This window comes from Tachypleus tridentatus, chromosome 13, assembly GCF_004210375.1.
Source record: "Tachypleus tridentatus isolate NWPU-2018 chromosome 13, ASM421037v1, whole genome shotgun sequence".
NCBI classification, from domain to species: domain Eukaryota; kingdom Metazoa; phylum Arthropoda; class Merostomata; order Xiphosura; family Limulidae; genus Tachypleus; species Tachypleus tridentatus.
This window is the reverse complement of record NC_134837.1, coordinates 250,126,572-250,142,656: the sequence shown is the minus strand read 5'-3', so window position 1 is coordinate 250,142,656 and position 16,085 is coordinate 250,126,572. Positions and strand designations below refer to the sequence as shown.

Here is a 16,085-nt window from a genome sequence, read left to right as displayed (position 1 = left end):
TATTCTTCTTTAACGATAATTACCTAAATTATCTATTTTTCAAATACAGAAAAGTGGAACCTAAAACTCTGAATTCAATCTACAATGTCCCCCAGTGGCACAGCTGGATTTCGATACTTGTGGTGGGCAGAGCACGGATAGACAATTGTGTAGTTTTGTGATTAATACCAAAAACAAAACAATCAATGTATAATAAATGTTGAAGAGTGGCTTATTTCTGTGTTGCCCCCGCTGGTACAGCGATAAGTCTACGGATTTACAACGCTAAAATCAGGGGTTCGATTTCCCTCGGTGAGCTCAGCAGATAGCCCGATGTGACTTTGCTATAAGAAAACACATACACAGACACACATTTCTGCGATTTCGAACCATTTAAATTATTAATCTAGCAACGATTTTCTTTTTCAAAATAAAGAGCAAGCAGAAATAAATCCCTCAACAAAATCTGTATCCCCCCCTCAGGATTAAATGAACAAACAGAGAAACAAATACTTTTTAAATACTAAATTTATGCCATATTTTTAAAAGTGTGATTTGGTTTGAATTTCGCGCAAAGCTAGGTTATCTGCGCTAGCCGTCCCTAATTTAGCAGTGTACGCGTAATACTAGAGGGAAGGCAGCTAGTCATCACCACCCACCGCCAACTCTTGGGCCACTCTGTTACCAACGAATTGTGAGATTGACCGTACATTATAACGCCCTTACGGCTGAAAGGGCAAGCATGTTTGGTGTGACGGAGATTCAAACCAGCGACCCTCAAATTAAGATTCGAGTACCTTTAGCACCTGGCCATGCCGGTTGAAAGTTTGGTCGTCTCGACTATGAACAATGCTTTTCCACTCTTTCGTCAATAACAAAATTAAAAGGGACGTTAATTTAAGAAGTGACAAAATGAATTACGTCCCTCTTAACTTATTCTGTGATGATTCTAACCGCTTTCTTTTTCCATCTTTTTGTTTAGTAGTAATGTTTTCAATTTAACTTAGAGAACTGATTCGTTTTAATGAAACGTTAACATGTTAGTTCAACCATTGTGTTACGTTTCCTTTCAGCAAACAAAATTCACGTTAGTCCAACGTCTAAAGCTATTTTAGAAACGTTCCGAACGTTCGTTATTTCAGTGAGAGGAGAAGTAGAAGTAAAGGTATGTGGTTGTTTTAAAACACGTGGACAAATTTAACGTCAAAAGTAAACAGAACTAAATTATTCTTCAGTTATAAAACATATTAAAACACCAAATAGTTGTAGTTGTTGTTGAAATTCACACAAAGCTACTCGAGGGCTATCTGTGCTAGCCGTCCCTAATTTAGCAGTGTAATACTAGAGGGAAGGCAGCTAGTCATCACCACCCACCGCCAACTCTTGGGCTACTCTTTTACCAACGAATAGTGGGATTGACTGTCACATTATAACGCCCCCACGGCTGAAAGGGCGAGCATGTTTGGTGCGACAGGAATTCGAACCCGCGACCCTCAGATTACGAGTCGCACGCCTTAACACGCTTGGCCATGCCGGGCACACTAAGTAGTAATTGGAATACTTTTTGTTTTGTTTTTTACAAACAAAAATAATTTTAGAAGATTCCAAGTTGTAGAGAACTATACCATAATATACTACAAAAAATATTTTTGTCTCCCCCCCCCCACTGGATCCAGCGGAATGTCTGAGAACTTCCAATGCTAGAAGCCAGATAGCTCATTGTGTTCTTTTGTGTCTATCTTTAAAAGAAAAATAAAACATTTGTTGTATCTAAGTTAAGAAACTGAGAAAATTTTGTTTTAATAATCACGTAAGTTATCAAAATAAAGTTTAGTGGTCATTAGTTTTTTGTCTTTATTTTGCGGCATTGAACTGTACAAGTACATATTCCGTGAAAAGTGGAAGGCACCCCTGAAAGGTATACAATAATACCTTTTAAGTCGCATGTCAAAAACGTTTAACATTGTTAGCGTAATAAATGACATCACGTTCCACAAGTTGAGTGACGTATAACTGTCGAAAGGTTTTATCGGCCATGTTTCGGCTTCTTCAACCCAATGTACCGTTTCCTCTCTCCAGCTAGCCAGTGTTAATATACTATAAACACTTCTCTAATGACCATAGTTCGCGTCCCATTGCCACCATATATAACTACAACCTGCACTTTAGAGCAGTGGGGACGTTATATTAGCTCGTGACGGTGCAATTGCACAGTTCAATCTGAAAAAGGTAACCCTGAAACCGATAATTAGTGACGTTGACTGGTTTATCACATCAAAATTGACCTCGGATAGCTTTGAGTGAAACTCGACAAACAAACAATCGTTAACTGTCTTAAATAGAGCGTGCGTCGCGACAAGCAGTTCCGAAATGTCTAAGTAACAAAGCAAAGACCAGATTTTGTCGTGAGATTTATACTCATGACATAAAAATAGTTAATATTCTGAGATATATTTATAGTCATCAACTATCCAAGAGAACCTGTGTTCTTGAAATAAGTCTGTTCTGTGTGAGTAAATGTTAGATATCAGTTAACTTAAAGGTAATTTTTCATGAATTTGTAACACATTAAAATAAAGAGTTACTTGAAATACTCTACTGTTTAATGTTAAGTATCGGATTACTACTGGGTTAACATAGTAACTAAACTGTGTTATATTTTAACTAGGAACACTCATGCACCATAAAAATCTATAAATATAGACAGTATTGTATTTCACGTTACAAAAAATAATTTACGATGTTACTTCATACGTAAAATAACGTTCTGTTGATGTTCCACTTGCTAACGAACTGTTAACTAGAGTACGTCAAACAATAATGTAACCTAATGTCTTCCAATAGGGCAAGGGGAAAATACTTACCTACTGGCTGGAAGGAGAAACCAGTGGTGTCTTAGAAACCAATGAGCAGTTTCTTCAACGTGTAAAGCGGGAGATAATGGAGATGTCCGACTGAGACGTGTTAGTGAAAAGAACCAGACTGTATTTTAAATATTATTATTCTACAGATATGGTTTTCAAGAAATAATTATTTCCATACAGCACAGTCAAATACAGTTAATTATAGTAAACCAGTACACTACTGTAATACAACGTTGATACAGATTAATAAGTAGTACAACAGGTTTGGATATATTTAATGTAAAATAGCTAATGCAACATGACCTAACACCATTGGTATAAAAGTGTAGCATAGACAAATAACTTGATATTATGTTTTAACAAATACAGCATAGAAGCAAGGTTTGTGCATTAAGTACAGCATACTCAGTCAACGTTTCTATTTAGCGACAAGGAGAACACACTCAAGCAACTTTCGTATTAAGCGATATGTATAGCAGTTTTAAGCAACAGTTATAATAAGCAACAAAGACAGCACAACGAAACAACGTTGATATAAAGTAACAAGTACATCAAACTAAAGTAATAATAAAAGTCAAAGGACGTTTATGTATGATAAGGAATACTGTCAAATCTCAGTAATAATATAGAGCAGCAGGTACAGTATAAAAAATTATGTCTGTACTATTTAATAAATATAGCACAGTCAAACACCATTGATATAAAGTAGTATGATGAACAGCGTTAAACAACAATGATGTAAAGTTACAAATACAACACAGTCAAAGAGCATTAATATAAAGTAGTATGATGAACAGCGTTAAAAGTTACAAATACAACACAGTCAAACACCATTGATATAAAGTAGTATGATGAACAGCGTTAAACAACAATGATGTAAAGTTACAAATACAACACAGTCAAACACCATTAATATAAAGTAGTATGATGAACAGCGTTAAACAACAATGATGTAAAGTTACAAATACAACACAGTCAAACACCATTGATATAAAGTAGTATGATGAACAGCGTTAAACAACAATGATGTAAAGTTACAAATACAATACAGTCAAACAACATTAATATAAACAGCATGATGATGAATTAAACAACAATGATATAAAGTTACAAATACAACACAGTCAAACAACATTAATATAAAGTAGCAATGTGAACAGAATTAAACAAAAATGATGTAAAGTTAAAATTACAACACAGTCAAACAGCATTAATATAAAGTAGCATGATGAACAGAATTAAACAACAATGATGTAAAGTTACAAATACAACACAGTCAAACAACATTAATATAAAGTAGCATGATGAACAGAATTAAACAACAATGATGTAAAGTTACAAATACAACACAGTCAAACAACATTAATATAAAGTAGTATGATGAACAGAATTAAACAACAATGATGTAAAGTTACAAATACAACACAGTCAAACAGCATTAATATAAAGTAGTATGATGAACAGAATTAAACAACAATGATGTAAAGTTACAAATACAATACAGTCAAACAACATTAATATAAAGTGGTATGATGAACAGCGTTAAACAACAATGATGTAAAGTTACAAATACAACACAGTCAAACAGCATTAATATAAAGTAACAATGTGAACAGAGTTAAACAAAATGATGCAAAGTTACAAATACAACACAGTCAAACAGCATTAATATAAAGTAGTATGATGAACAGAATTAAACAACAATGATGTAAAGTTACAAATACAATACAGTCAAACAACATTAATATAAAGTAACAATATGAACAGAGTTAAACAACATGATCTAAAGTTACAAATACAACACAGTCAAGCAACATTAATATAAAGTAACAATGTGAACAGAGTTAAACAGAATGATGCAAAGTTACAAATACAATACAGTCAAACAGCATTAATATAAAGTAGTATGATGAACAGAATTAAACAACAATGATGTAAAGTTACAAATACAACACAGTCAAACAACATTAATATAAAGTAGCATGATGAACAGAATTAAACAACAATGATGTAAAGTTACAAATACAACACAGTCAAACAACATTAATATAAAGTAGTATGATGAACAGCGTTAAACAACAATGATGTAAAGTTACAAATACAACACAGTCAAACAGCATTAATATAAAGTAACAATGTGAACAGGGTTAAACAACATGATGTAAAGTTACAAATACAACACAGTCAAACAACATTAATATAAAGTAACAATGGGAACACAGTTAAACAACAATGATGTAAAGTTACAATTACAATGCAGTCAAACAACATTAATATAGAGTAACACAGCGAACAGAGTTAAACAACATGATGTAAAGTGACATAGTCAAATAACATTGATATTTATTTAGAACAAATAATAAAATCAAACAACAGTAACCTTTACATAAACTGGCAGATAACAAATCAAGATCGTTTGCAATTCCAAAGTAGTTTTCGTTGTACATAATTTTAGTTTGGGAAACAGTTTGAAGATTGAATTTTGTTACCTATACTTAATATGATATTGTATTTATTTACATTTGTACATATTTCAAATATTTTATTTTCAGTTTATATATTCACAGATTAATGATAAAAAGGTACTTTATAAATAATTTTAGTCTTAAGTTGGGGATCATTTTACTGTCGTTTTTCATTCACAAATGTTAGAAATTTCTTAACGATTTTGGATTTCGTTCCAATCTACCACTAACACTCTATCACCATCTTTTTTTTATCAAAATTTCCTACTTAAATTATCTCATGTCAATCACATTCTATTAAGCTGTTTCTCTATTAAAATTGTTGTAAACTTTCGTCTGGTTGTCTTGAAAACGAAAATGTCATTATTTGAGCAAATTTAAACTAAACCTTCGTGTAACATCCCTCTGTTGATGACAAATATATTCCAAAATTTACTACCAAAAAACTTAAATGGTTATTTTTCTTACAAATATCGTTTATTATCTCTCTGTTTAGAAACAAACTTGTAAAAGTTACTTTTTACAACTTATGTTACAAATGTTATCGTTCTGTTAGTAATAATAACTGACGATTTGCTCGTTCTTTTTTAAATTGACCAATTATATTTTCGTAGCCTTCTTGATATATTTTAAATACCTATTTACTTCCAAAATTGGTAGAATTAGGTAAAAGTTACTGAAATCTATGTGTGAGGTGGTAGCGAAAATTTTTCCATATACTTAACTAAACACAATAGGCCTTAGCATGCCTGAAAATTGATTCACCAAATGCTTGTGTTAAAAGAATGTTTTTCTATTGGTTACTTATTTCATTAAGACGTATTATTTCTTTATCACAAAAATATTTCAAACGATCTGAATTACTAAACCTTACTTTGAAAAGAATGATGTAGTGTACATGTTATAGACGCCCAACCTTAAATCACAAGTATGTCTAATGATGTGTTGTATTAATATTCAGAGCTTAATATATAGCTCATGCTTGGAAAGATGTGTATGAGGTATAAATACTTTATTTCACTTTATGTCATTAAACTGAATTGGCTCATCAATGACGACCTTACAATTATTAAACTTCGTTAGTTGACGCACCATGGGCCACTTAACGATTACTAAAATGAGTTGGCTAATTATTGACGACTTTATTATTATTAAACTTTGTTAGTTGGTCCATCATTTACGACTTTAGAATCATTAATGTGTAAAATTTCAGGATAGCTTCAATAACTTACAGAGTTCATTATCTGAATACATTACAAAGTTTAAAATTAACCATTTTAACTCTGCTATTCGTATCTTAAATAAGTCATAACGAATAGTTGTTATTACAGTATGATAAACACTGGTAATAGAGCAGTATAGACTGTTGTGAAGTCATACTGGACTGAATAAATACATTTGGTAATTTTCAGTTCGTTTGGCTTATTTCTATTACGTAAACACTAACAAGTAAAAAAAAAAAATACTTGAATAATATCTTTTGTACTTTTACCAAAACAAATATCTGCCACAACTAGTAAAATCTCTGAGTCTATAAAAGTATAGCAGAGATGGCTAGAGTTTACGTATTTCAAACATATTACTTAAGAATATTCGTACTTCACGACTTACTCCAGGATTTCTAAGGCACTGGTAGAAAAAAACTACTACGGCGCCCTCTTAACATTTAGCTAACTTTTATAGGGAATATAAAAAAGGATAATATTTTAAAAATATTAAATACAGGATTGATCAAAAACAAAATTTGTATAATACATTAAGAATACGAATAGTGAAAGTACTTTCAGGGGAGTAACCCCCAGCAGCGTATCTAATTATGCTCATTACACTGTTAAACAACCCAAATGTCAGTGGTGCCCGTAATAATTAAATGTCACAAACAAAAATTATTTTGAAGTAACAGTATTTTAATGTTTTGACCTTCATTATCTAATAAATATGATGTATATTAAATAAATATTTATTTATGTGTGTAACTGTGTCGCACGTTCTATTTTATTTTACAAATATAGGTATTTTTCGTCTATCTACCCTTCGTCTACAATTTTTACTGACATCATAGTTTTCGAAAGAAAATGGAAAATAATCCTGAAAGAAAATCAAAAATATTATGTGTATATATATACACACATATATTTATTTTAAAAAATTCGAATTTCACTTAATTAAAGCTTCTAACAAACACCTAATGTTAAAAATAGAAAGTATTTAATTTCAATCTTAACAATGTAAAATGACAAGAATAAGCCAGCTGTTTATAAAATTGCTTGTGATAAGAACTGAAATATTAAATAGACACGCCTCTACCATGTTACGCCCAGCATGGCCAGATGTTGTTGTTGTTTTTAAATTTCGCTAAAAGCTACACGATGACTATCTGCGCTAGCCGTCCCTAATTTAGCAGTGTAAAATTAGAAGGAAAGCAGCTAGTCATCACCACCAACTGCCAACTCTTTGGCTAGTCTTTTACCAATGAATAGTGGGATTGATCGTGAATTATGACGCCCCCATGGCTGAAAGGACGAGCATGTTTGGTGTGATGGGGATTCGAATCTGCGACCCTCAGATTACGAGTCCAACTCCTTAACCACCTAGCCATGTCGGGCCTGCCAGGTGGTTAAGACACTTGACTTGTAATCTGAGGGTCGCGAGTTTAAATCCCCATCACACCAAACATGCTCCTCCGTACAGCCATGAGGGCATTATAATGTGACGGTCAACCCCACTATTCTTTGGTAAAAGAGTATCTCAAGAGTTGGCAGTGAATGGTGATGACTAGCTGCCTTCCCTCTAGTCTTACACTACTAAATTAGGGAAGGCTAGCGCAGATAGCTCTCGTGTAGCTTTGCGCGAAAAAAAAAAAAAACTGTACCATGTTTCAACTTTAAAAGTGGTCATTGAAGGATGTTTTCAATTAATTTCAAGATTATCGCATAATAAGACAATCTACCCTAACGAAGGCAAAAGAAAAGGCAAAGTTCTTTAATAAATTTTACACACACATGCATACATATATATATATGTACATATAATTGAATAGTAGATTTTTTGCGAATGAATGTCAAGTGAAAATGGGTATATGAATAATCAATTCCATATTTTAGGTTCAGAGGTACCCGCTCACCCATGCTAAAGCTATTGAATTTGATATTATTTGTTAAGACTAAATTTTATTATACTCAAAGCAAAATACGAAAATATCTCTGGTTTAAAATTTGAGTGATTTCACTTTATATTTATGATTCCAATTCTTCGTTATTAACAACCAAACATACCAGCTGCTTTGACTACAAGTTATTTAAAATTATCTTCAGCATTACGAAACATAGAAAAAGAAAAATAAAAGAATCGTAGCAAATAAAGTAATAATTTCGCTCACTGATTTTAATTGTACATATGAAATTTGTCCCCGCTGTCAAAGCGATGAGTCTTTGGATTTGCAACGCTAAAATCAGTAGTTCGATTCACCATGGTGGACACAACAGATGGCCTGATGTGGCTTTGCTATAAAACAAACACAGACACACATGAAGTTCTATATGTAATAAGTTTCTAAAATGTGTTAGAATATTTTAATTTTATAAAAAAATCTAGTTTTGAAATTAGCAAACGTTTTCCACATGTTGGAAATAGACTGTTTTCTTGGTAAGGGAAATTAAAAGTTGTTAAGTTTAAGCTGGACAGTTTTCGTAACATGTATCTAACAAACTAAACACGAATAACTCTCGTCTGTAGCTACGTTTTAAGTAACGTGTGTAGACGATAGGGTTTATCTTGTTTGTTGTTGTTTTTTTTATATCGCGCAAAGCTACACGAGGGTTATCTGTCCGTCATTTTGTAGTCTAAGAATAGAGGGAAGGCAGCTAGTCATCACCACCCACAGCCAACTCTTGGACGACTACTCTAACAACGAATAATGGGATTGACCGTCACGTTATAACGCCCCCACGGCTGGAAAGGCGAGCACAGTTGGAACGACGGGAATTCAAACCAGCCACCCTCAGACTACGAGTATGAGCTTGAACCCACCTGGCCATGCCGGGCTAGGATTTATCTAACAGACATTTATTAATGAATGATAAATGATTTGTTTCTATTCTCCTGCAACATATTATAAAGTTAGGAGTGTAAAACCTTAAGAATTGTTTTTATTGTTACTTGCATATTAGTTTAACCTTATATTTTACTGTTACATACTATGCTTATTTACCATGCTTAACAAAACAATAGTTATATTTTTTGCTTTTGTTATATATACAATTTGTTCTTACTCTTGTGTTAAAAACTAAACTGTTCCTCAACCAAAAGGTGGATGCCTTCTAATTTTTAAATTTAAATTATTTGAATAATTGAATGCTTTCTGCGATTACGTAAAACTTTTGGAATGTCGTTTTCGAAGATGGAGCTCATATTAATAAGTTACTGCAGTAATATCCGTGGATTTTGGAAATGGTTGATTTTCTGATGAACTCCAAAAATGTTTTCAAATGAGTTTAGTAAAATTTTGTTTGCTTAAAAAAACATAAATTACCACGAAATAATTAACTCGCACAGCTAACGAATTTTTAATAATTTTTATAAAATTATTAAAATGATACACAACTGTACTGTGTGTTCGGTAAATAACTGTAAAATTTAAACATGCATTTTAATATGAAGCTAATGCTTCTCACAGAAAGAAGTTAAACTTGAAAACAACAAAAATAATTGCATAAAAAGCAAATGAATAATATTTCATGTTCTATGATAAATATAATTGATTTTATGATGTGTGGTAATCGTTCTAATGCATACATGAAATCAGTTCAAAGATAATAAAAATTTTGGTTAAATTATTTAAGCAAAATTTTAACCAGTTTTATATGCCATGTCATTCAAACTTTTGCAGGTAAGACCAATGAGAGTTAGACAAAACTCTGATTACATTCAGTTTTGCTTTTTTTACTGTTGCACAAATTAAGTTCAGTATATTGTAAAAAAATATCTGTCATCTCAGGAAAGTGTAAATGAATAAGCTTTTACTTTTCTTTGGCGAATCTTTAACTTTTCAATTTGTTTAACCTTAATGTTCACAATATATGATTGCTCATTTCTTCGTTTAAAACGCTTAATTCGATTATTGGTGTAGAAAAATGATTTGATCAAACTTTGAAAATTTTTATTAGCTACTCTATTTAATATCGATTTTTGAAATGTTTGAATTTACCCTTTTCAGCCTTAAATATGTATGTATTTGGTTATGACGTATATATATAAATATTATGATACATATCTTAGTATTTCTTTCTTATTTTTGCAAAGAGCGTTATTTCATTTATTTCATCCTATAAATTAACAAATTTACGATTATTCCAAAGAGATAAATCTTGTATTCTTTACTAAAAACTGTACTGCCATCAATTATTTCAATCTCCAGAGAAAATATCAACTAATTGTATGATATAAAATAATTTAACCACTTAAAATTTCACTTTGTTCTAAAAAATAAACTCCATTATACAGTACCTAAAAAATCACATTATATCTGTTGAAATTAAATAGTTGAACTTTGTAATTTCACAAGAAACCTCCATACTTTTCGCTGGAGTTTTAATCTCGCCCGGCATGGCCAGGAGGGTTAAGGCGTGCGATTCGTAATTCGAGCGTCGCGGGTTGCATCGCCGTCGCGCCAAACATGTTTGCCTTTTCAGCCGTGGGGCGTTATAATGTGACGGTCAATCCCTCTATTTGTTGGTAAAAGAGTAGCCTAAGAGTTGGCGGTGGGTGGTGATGACTAGCTGCCTTCCCTCTAGTCTTACACTGCTAAATTAGGGACGGCTAGCGCAGATAGCCCTCGAGTAGCTTTGCGCAGAAAACAAATAGTTTTAATCTGTTAATAACAGTGTAAGATTACTTGGTTATTTCGTACGATAAAAAACCAATATAAGTATTAAGCTTTTCGTTTGTAGTTAACATTTCGATAATCTTTTATTTTTCTTTTCTTTCATCAGAACTATTACGTATTGGGTTTGAATTCCTGTTACACCGAACATGATTGCCCTTTCAGCCATGTGGGCGTTATATGTTACAGTCATTCCCACTACTCGTAGGTAAAAGAATAGCTCAGTTAACAATGGTTAGTGATGATTATATGTCTTCCCTCCAGTCTTACACCACTAAATTGCGGACGGCTAGTGCAGATAGTCCTCTTCCAGCTTTGCGCGAAATTCAGAACAAACTAAACTCTACGATTTAGACTTAGCTGTCCTTATTTAAGAACCGCTAAAATTAAAATGTGTTTTATAAGAAACAACTGTAGAACAGTGTTCCGTGAGAGCGACCTTTCTTTAACTTAAATTAGACATTAATCAGTGATGTCGAGAAACCCACTTGTTGAGAAATTTATATGCAAAAACGGTCAGTGAACCTAACGATGACCGAAGAGGTCGAAACGTTGTTCGCTATTCTATGTAAAATATTTTCTCAACCCAAACGAGCCGTTTTTGCATGTAAATTAAATTAGACATTGTACTCACCAGGGGCGTAGCCAGAAATGGCCATTGGGAGGGAAAGTTAGTTTGAGTGCTTGATGCAAGTGCCGCAGGCGCGAAGCCATGCTAGGGGGGTCCGGGGACATGCCCCTCCATGGACATTTTTTTAATAAAAACATAAAAGAAAAGCCTGAATTATGCATTCTGAGACCACTTGTTTGGCAAATTTCAGAATGGCACACTGAGGTGTTTGCATTATTTTTTTAATCATAAATAAATATATAGGCCTATATATATAATATATAACTTGAAGTTATCAGGCCCAGCAAAGTATGCCTACAGTTCTGTCATAAACATATAAAATATAGAGTCACTCAGGAGAGTGCAAGATATATGTGTTTTGTCTATAATCTGTATTCAAATATCATGGACAGTGTATGTTCAGATTCCCTGGATTTCAAGAATTAACTTGACAAATAAACAGTGGGTAGCACCTTGGCAGGCTGGCAGCACCATGGCACTAACCTAGTACTATTGGCGCCATCTATAGTGGATAATTATAGATGGCGCCAGTGGTACTGTGAATGTGACGTTAACAAACAGAAGTTGCGATAAACAATCATTCACTATGTCAAGCCTGAAAAAGCAAGAGACACTGCATGGGTTCTTTAAACCCATTCATGAGGCTGAACCTGATCAATCTGCTGCAGCTGATCAGGTTGAATCAGAATTGTCAACTGAATTGTCACAGTCATCACCGTGGCCTTCTACCACTGCTTCCACTACTACCTCAGGTCCAATCTGGGACATTGGTAATTAGATTTATGATGATGTCAGCATTGGTAAACAGGTAAGTCGACTCCTTATTATATTAATTTTGTATTAAAAATTATGCAAACACTCTGCATCGTTGGCTTTCACAGTGGAGATGGCTACTCTACAGTCAACATGCAAAAGGTGCTTTCTGCAAGTACTGCTATCTTTTTGCTCCTGATGGTGCTGGTGTTGAAAGCCAGAAATTGGGACAACTTGTGAAAATTCCATACACAAACTGGAAGAAGGCTGTTGAAGACTTCGAGGCACATAAATTGAAACAATAATACCAAGACAGCAAAGAAAAAGCTAACAATTTTCTACCGGTTGTAAACACAAGTACATCTGTGCACTTGCAGCTTGATGCAACTTACAAGCAAGAAATTGAACAGAGCCGGCAATATTTAATGCGTATTATTGATACTGTATTGCTGTGTGGAAGACAGGATTTAGCTTTGAGGGAAAAGTATGATTCTGGTCCAATATTTGTTGGTGAAACTGATGAGGATCCCATCAATAATGATGGGAATTTTCCGGCAATTTTGCGCTACAGGGCAAAAGGTAATGTCAAGCTTTCAGCAAGCCTTAAGAGTACAAAGAGGAATGCCACGTATCTGAGTCCTCAAATTTAAAATAAAATCATCAATGCCTGTAATACTCATGTTCTTGATGCTTTGGTCAACAGGGTTAATGCTGCAAAGTGTTTATCAGTATTAGCTAATAAAACAACAGATATTTTAGGCAGTGAACAGTTTTTGTTGTGTGTTAAAAATTTGCATGCTAATGACAACTCTGTTGCAATGAGAGAAGATTTTTTGCAATTTATACCTGTTCATGATGTGACAGGTAGAAACTTGGCTGATGTTATCATAACCAATCTGACAAAATATGATATTGACATGGCTTACCTGGGAGAACAAGGGTACGACGGTGCTACTTCTATGAATGGGGAATTCAATGGTGTCCAGAGACACATAACTGATAAATTCCCACTTGCACCCTCTGTACACTGCAGTGCCCATTCCCTGAACTTGGCAATTTCTGATGCTTGTAAAAAAGTTCCTATGCGAAATTGCATGGGAGTAATTTCTAGCATTGTAAACTTTCTCAATACACCCAAACGAAAGCACGTTTTGGCTTTTTCGGTGGAGAATAAAGCACCTGAATCGAAAAAGAAGTTTAAAAGGTCTCTGCCCCACTCGATGGGTCGAGAGGCATGACTCAGTCATTGTCTTTCTAGAATTAATCTACACAGTTGCAGATGCCCTTGAGACCATATCAGGTTGGCAAGACAGAGATTCTGCCACGCAAGCCAATCAATTGTTGTGTTCTATAACACAGCCAGAATTCATCATCACTCTACTTACCACTGCTAAATTGTTTTCCTTTAGTTTATATCTGTGCAACTTACTGCAGCAACAGAACGTTGATTTAGGTACTGCGATGCATCATGCAGAAATAGTGGAAGATTTAATCCGTTCACTCAAAAATAATACTATGAATGAATTTAACAACATCTTTTGTGAGGCTCAAACTTTGTGTAATGAGCTTCAAATTGACATCATAATGCCAAGGATGTCCAGTCACAAAACTCTCCTTATAAACTTCATGTGCCTACTACCATCAGGATCTACCACAGAACGGTCAGAACCTACAGCACAACAATGTGACCAAATTAAATACAAGGCTGACATTAACAACACTTCACTCGCTGCAGTAGGTGAACTTGAGGTTTGGTACACATTACTTGCGAACAACAGACCAAAAAATGTCATAAATGCATATGCAATGTGCAATGCAGAAATATTCCCAGTAATTTCTAGACCGTTGAAAGTATTTGCCCCGCTGTCTGTGTCAACGAGCTCAGTGGAACGTTCGTTTTCAATTCTCAGAAGACTCAAAACGTATTTGAGAAATACCACCACTGAAGATCGATTGAATGGCCTGGCCTCATTATACATTTACTGCGATATTAAAGTTGAACCAAACTGTGTTGTAGATGTCCTGGCAAGAACGAACAGGCGTTTGAGCCTTTCATAGATATTCGATTGTATTTCTCTAGTTCTGACAAAACTTGCTGCATTAAAAGAGTGTTCAATCAGAACATTTGACCATCTGTTGTGTGTGAAATTATCTGCCATGCAATCATGGATCTTTATGAAACTTCACAGGTGGCAACTGAACTTGTCTAAAACGTTTGGGTCTATGGGGGGAGGGGTATTTTAACCTCCAACTTCCCCTCTTGGCTAAGCCTCTGGTATTCATTAGAGTCATATCCTTAAAGAACACGAGAAAACGGGCAGCTAACGCAAGTTCAAAATATGAGGGGAGTGTACACACTAAGATGGCTGCAGAGCCAGAGTGAACTTTCAGAACTTGTTTTCAGTGAATTCGGTGATGCAAAAGAAGGTCTTAAAAGTTTTCATAATGATTAAACAATGTTTTGATGTAAATGCATGAAAAAACATATCTTATTTGATTATGGACTCTACCTTTGAAGTATTTTAAAGAATAATAAAATATTATGCTGATGTTGGCAAATAAATAAATGATAACTGTGAGAAATATTTTTCCCCTAAAGATAGGCTTGAAAATAGGGGGGCGTCTTATACGTCGAAAAATACGATACTTGAAAACTGATAAATTTTGAAAAATAGCCACATTAAAGTAAGTTTATTTGATTCTTGAATTTCGCACAAAGCTACTCGAGGTTTATCTGCGCTAGCCGTCCCTAGCTTAGCAGTGTAACACTAGAGGGAAGGCAGCTAGTCATCACCACCCACAGCCAACTCTTGGGCTACTCTTTTACCAACGGATAGTTGGATTGATCGTTACATTATAACGCCCCCAGGGCTGAAAAGGCGAGCATGTTTGGTGTGACGAGGATGCAAACCCGCAACCCTCAGATTACGAGTCGCACGCCTTAACCCACCTGGTCATGCCAGGACTCATTAAAGTGAGTTGTTGTTGTTGTTTTTAATTTAGCACAAAGGTGCACAATGGGCTATCTGTGCTCTGCCCACCACGGGTATCGAAACCCGGATTTTAGCGTTGTAAGTCCGCAGACATACCGCAGAGCTACTGGGGGCTATTGAAGTAAGAAAGCAGAAAACGTATAGTGTGTTTGCATACCACACTGTTTCTTTTGGTGTAAGAATTTTTATTCCATACAATGGAACTCAGACTGCATTACATTATGTATTTATTTTTTCTTTAATATTTTTATACACCAATATCTTGCCGAAGTCAATAAATATTTATATGTACAGTGGAAGCATCTTTAGAAATGCAGTGCATTTATTATTTTTCTAATAATACCATGTGTCAACATGGCCACTTATTTGTGGACATTAAAACTTTTAGTTATTTTTCTTTCTTTTTGAATTTTTTGTATGCCTCTCTTTTTATTTTCACTTTATTACTATTGTGATTGATTTTTTCTTGGTGTATTATATAATAGATAATGAACATGTCTGAGCATTACTTTAAACTTG

The 16,085-nt window shown here is 34.1% G+C and overlaps 1 protein-coding gene across 2 annotated transcripts in view; it reads left to right on the top strand.

Annotated features, from left to right (window-relative positions):
* Positions 1-3,641, top strand: part of LOC143239494 (atrial natriuretic peptide receptor 1-like) — a 46,700-nt gene extending 43,059 nt beyond the window's left edge. For both annotated transcript variants that reach the window (XM_076480610.1, XM_076480611.1), the window contains 2 exons: positions 1,053-1,144; positions 2,824-3,641. In XM_076480610.1, the coding sequence (XP_076336725.1) occupies positions 1,053-1,144; positions 2,824-2,937 (206 nt within the window). In that variant the 3' untranslated portion in view covers positions 2,938-3,641. The remainder of the gene's footprint in view (positions 1-1,052; positions 1,145-2,823) is intronic.
* Positions 3,642-16,085: the final 12,444 nt, after the last annotated feature.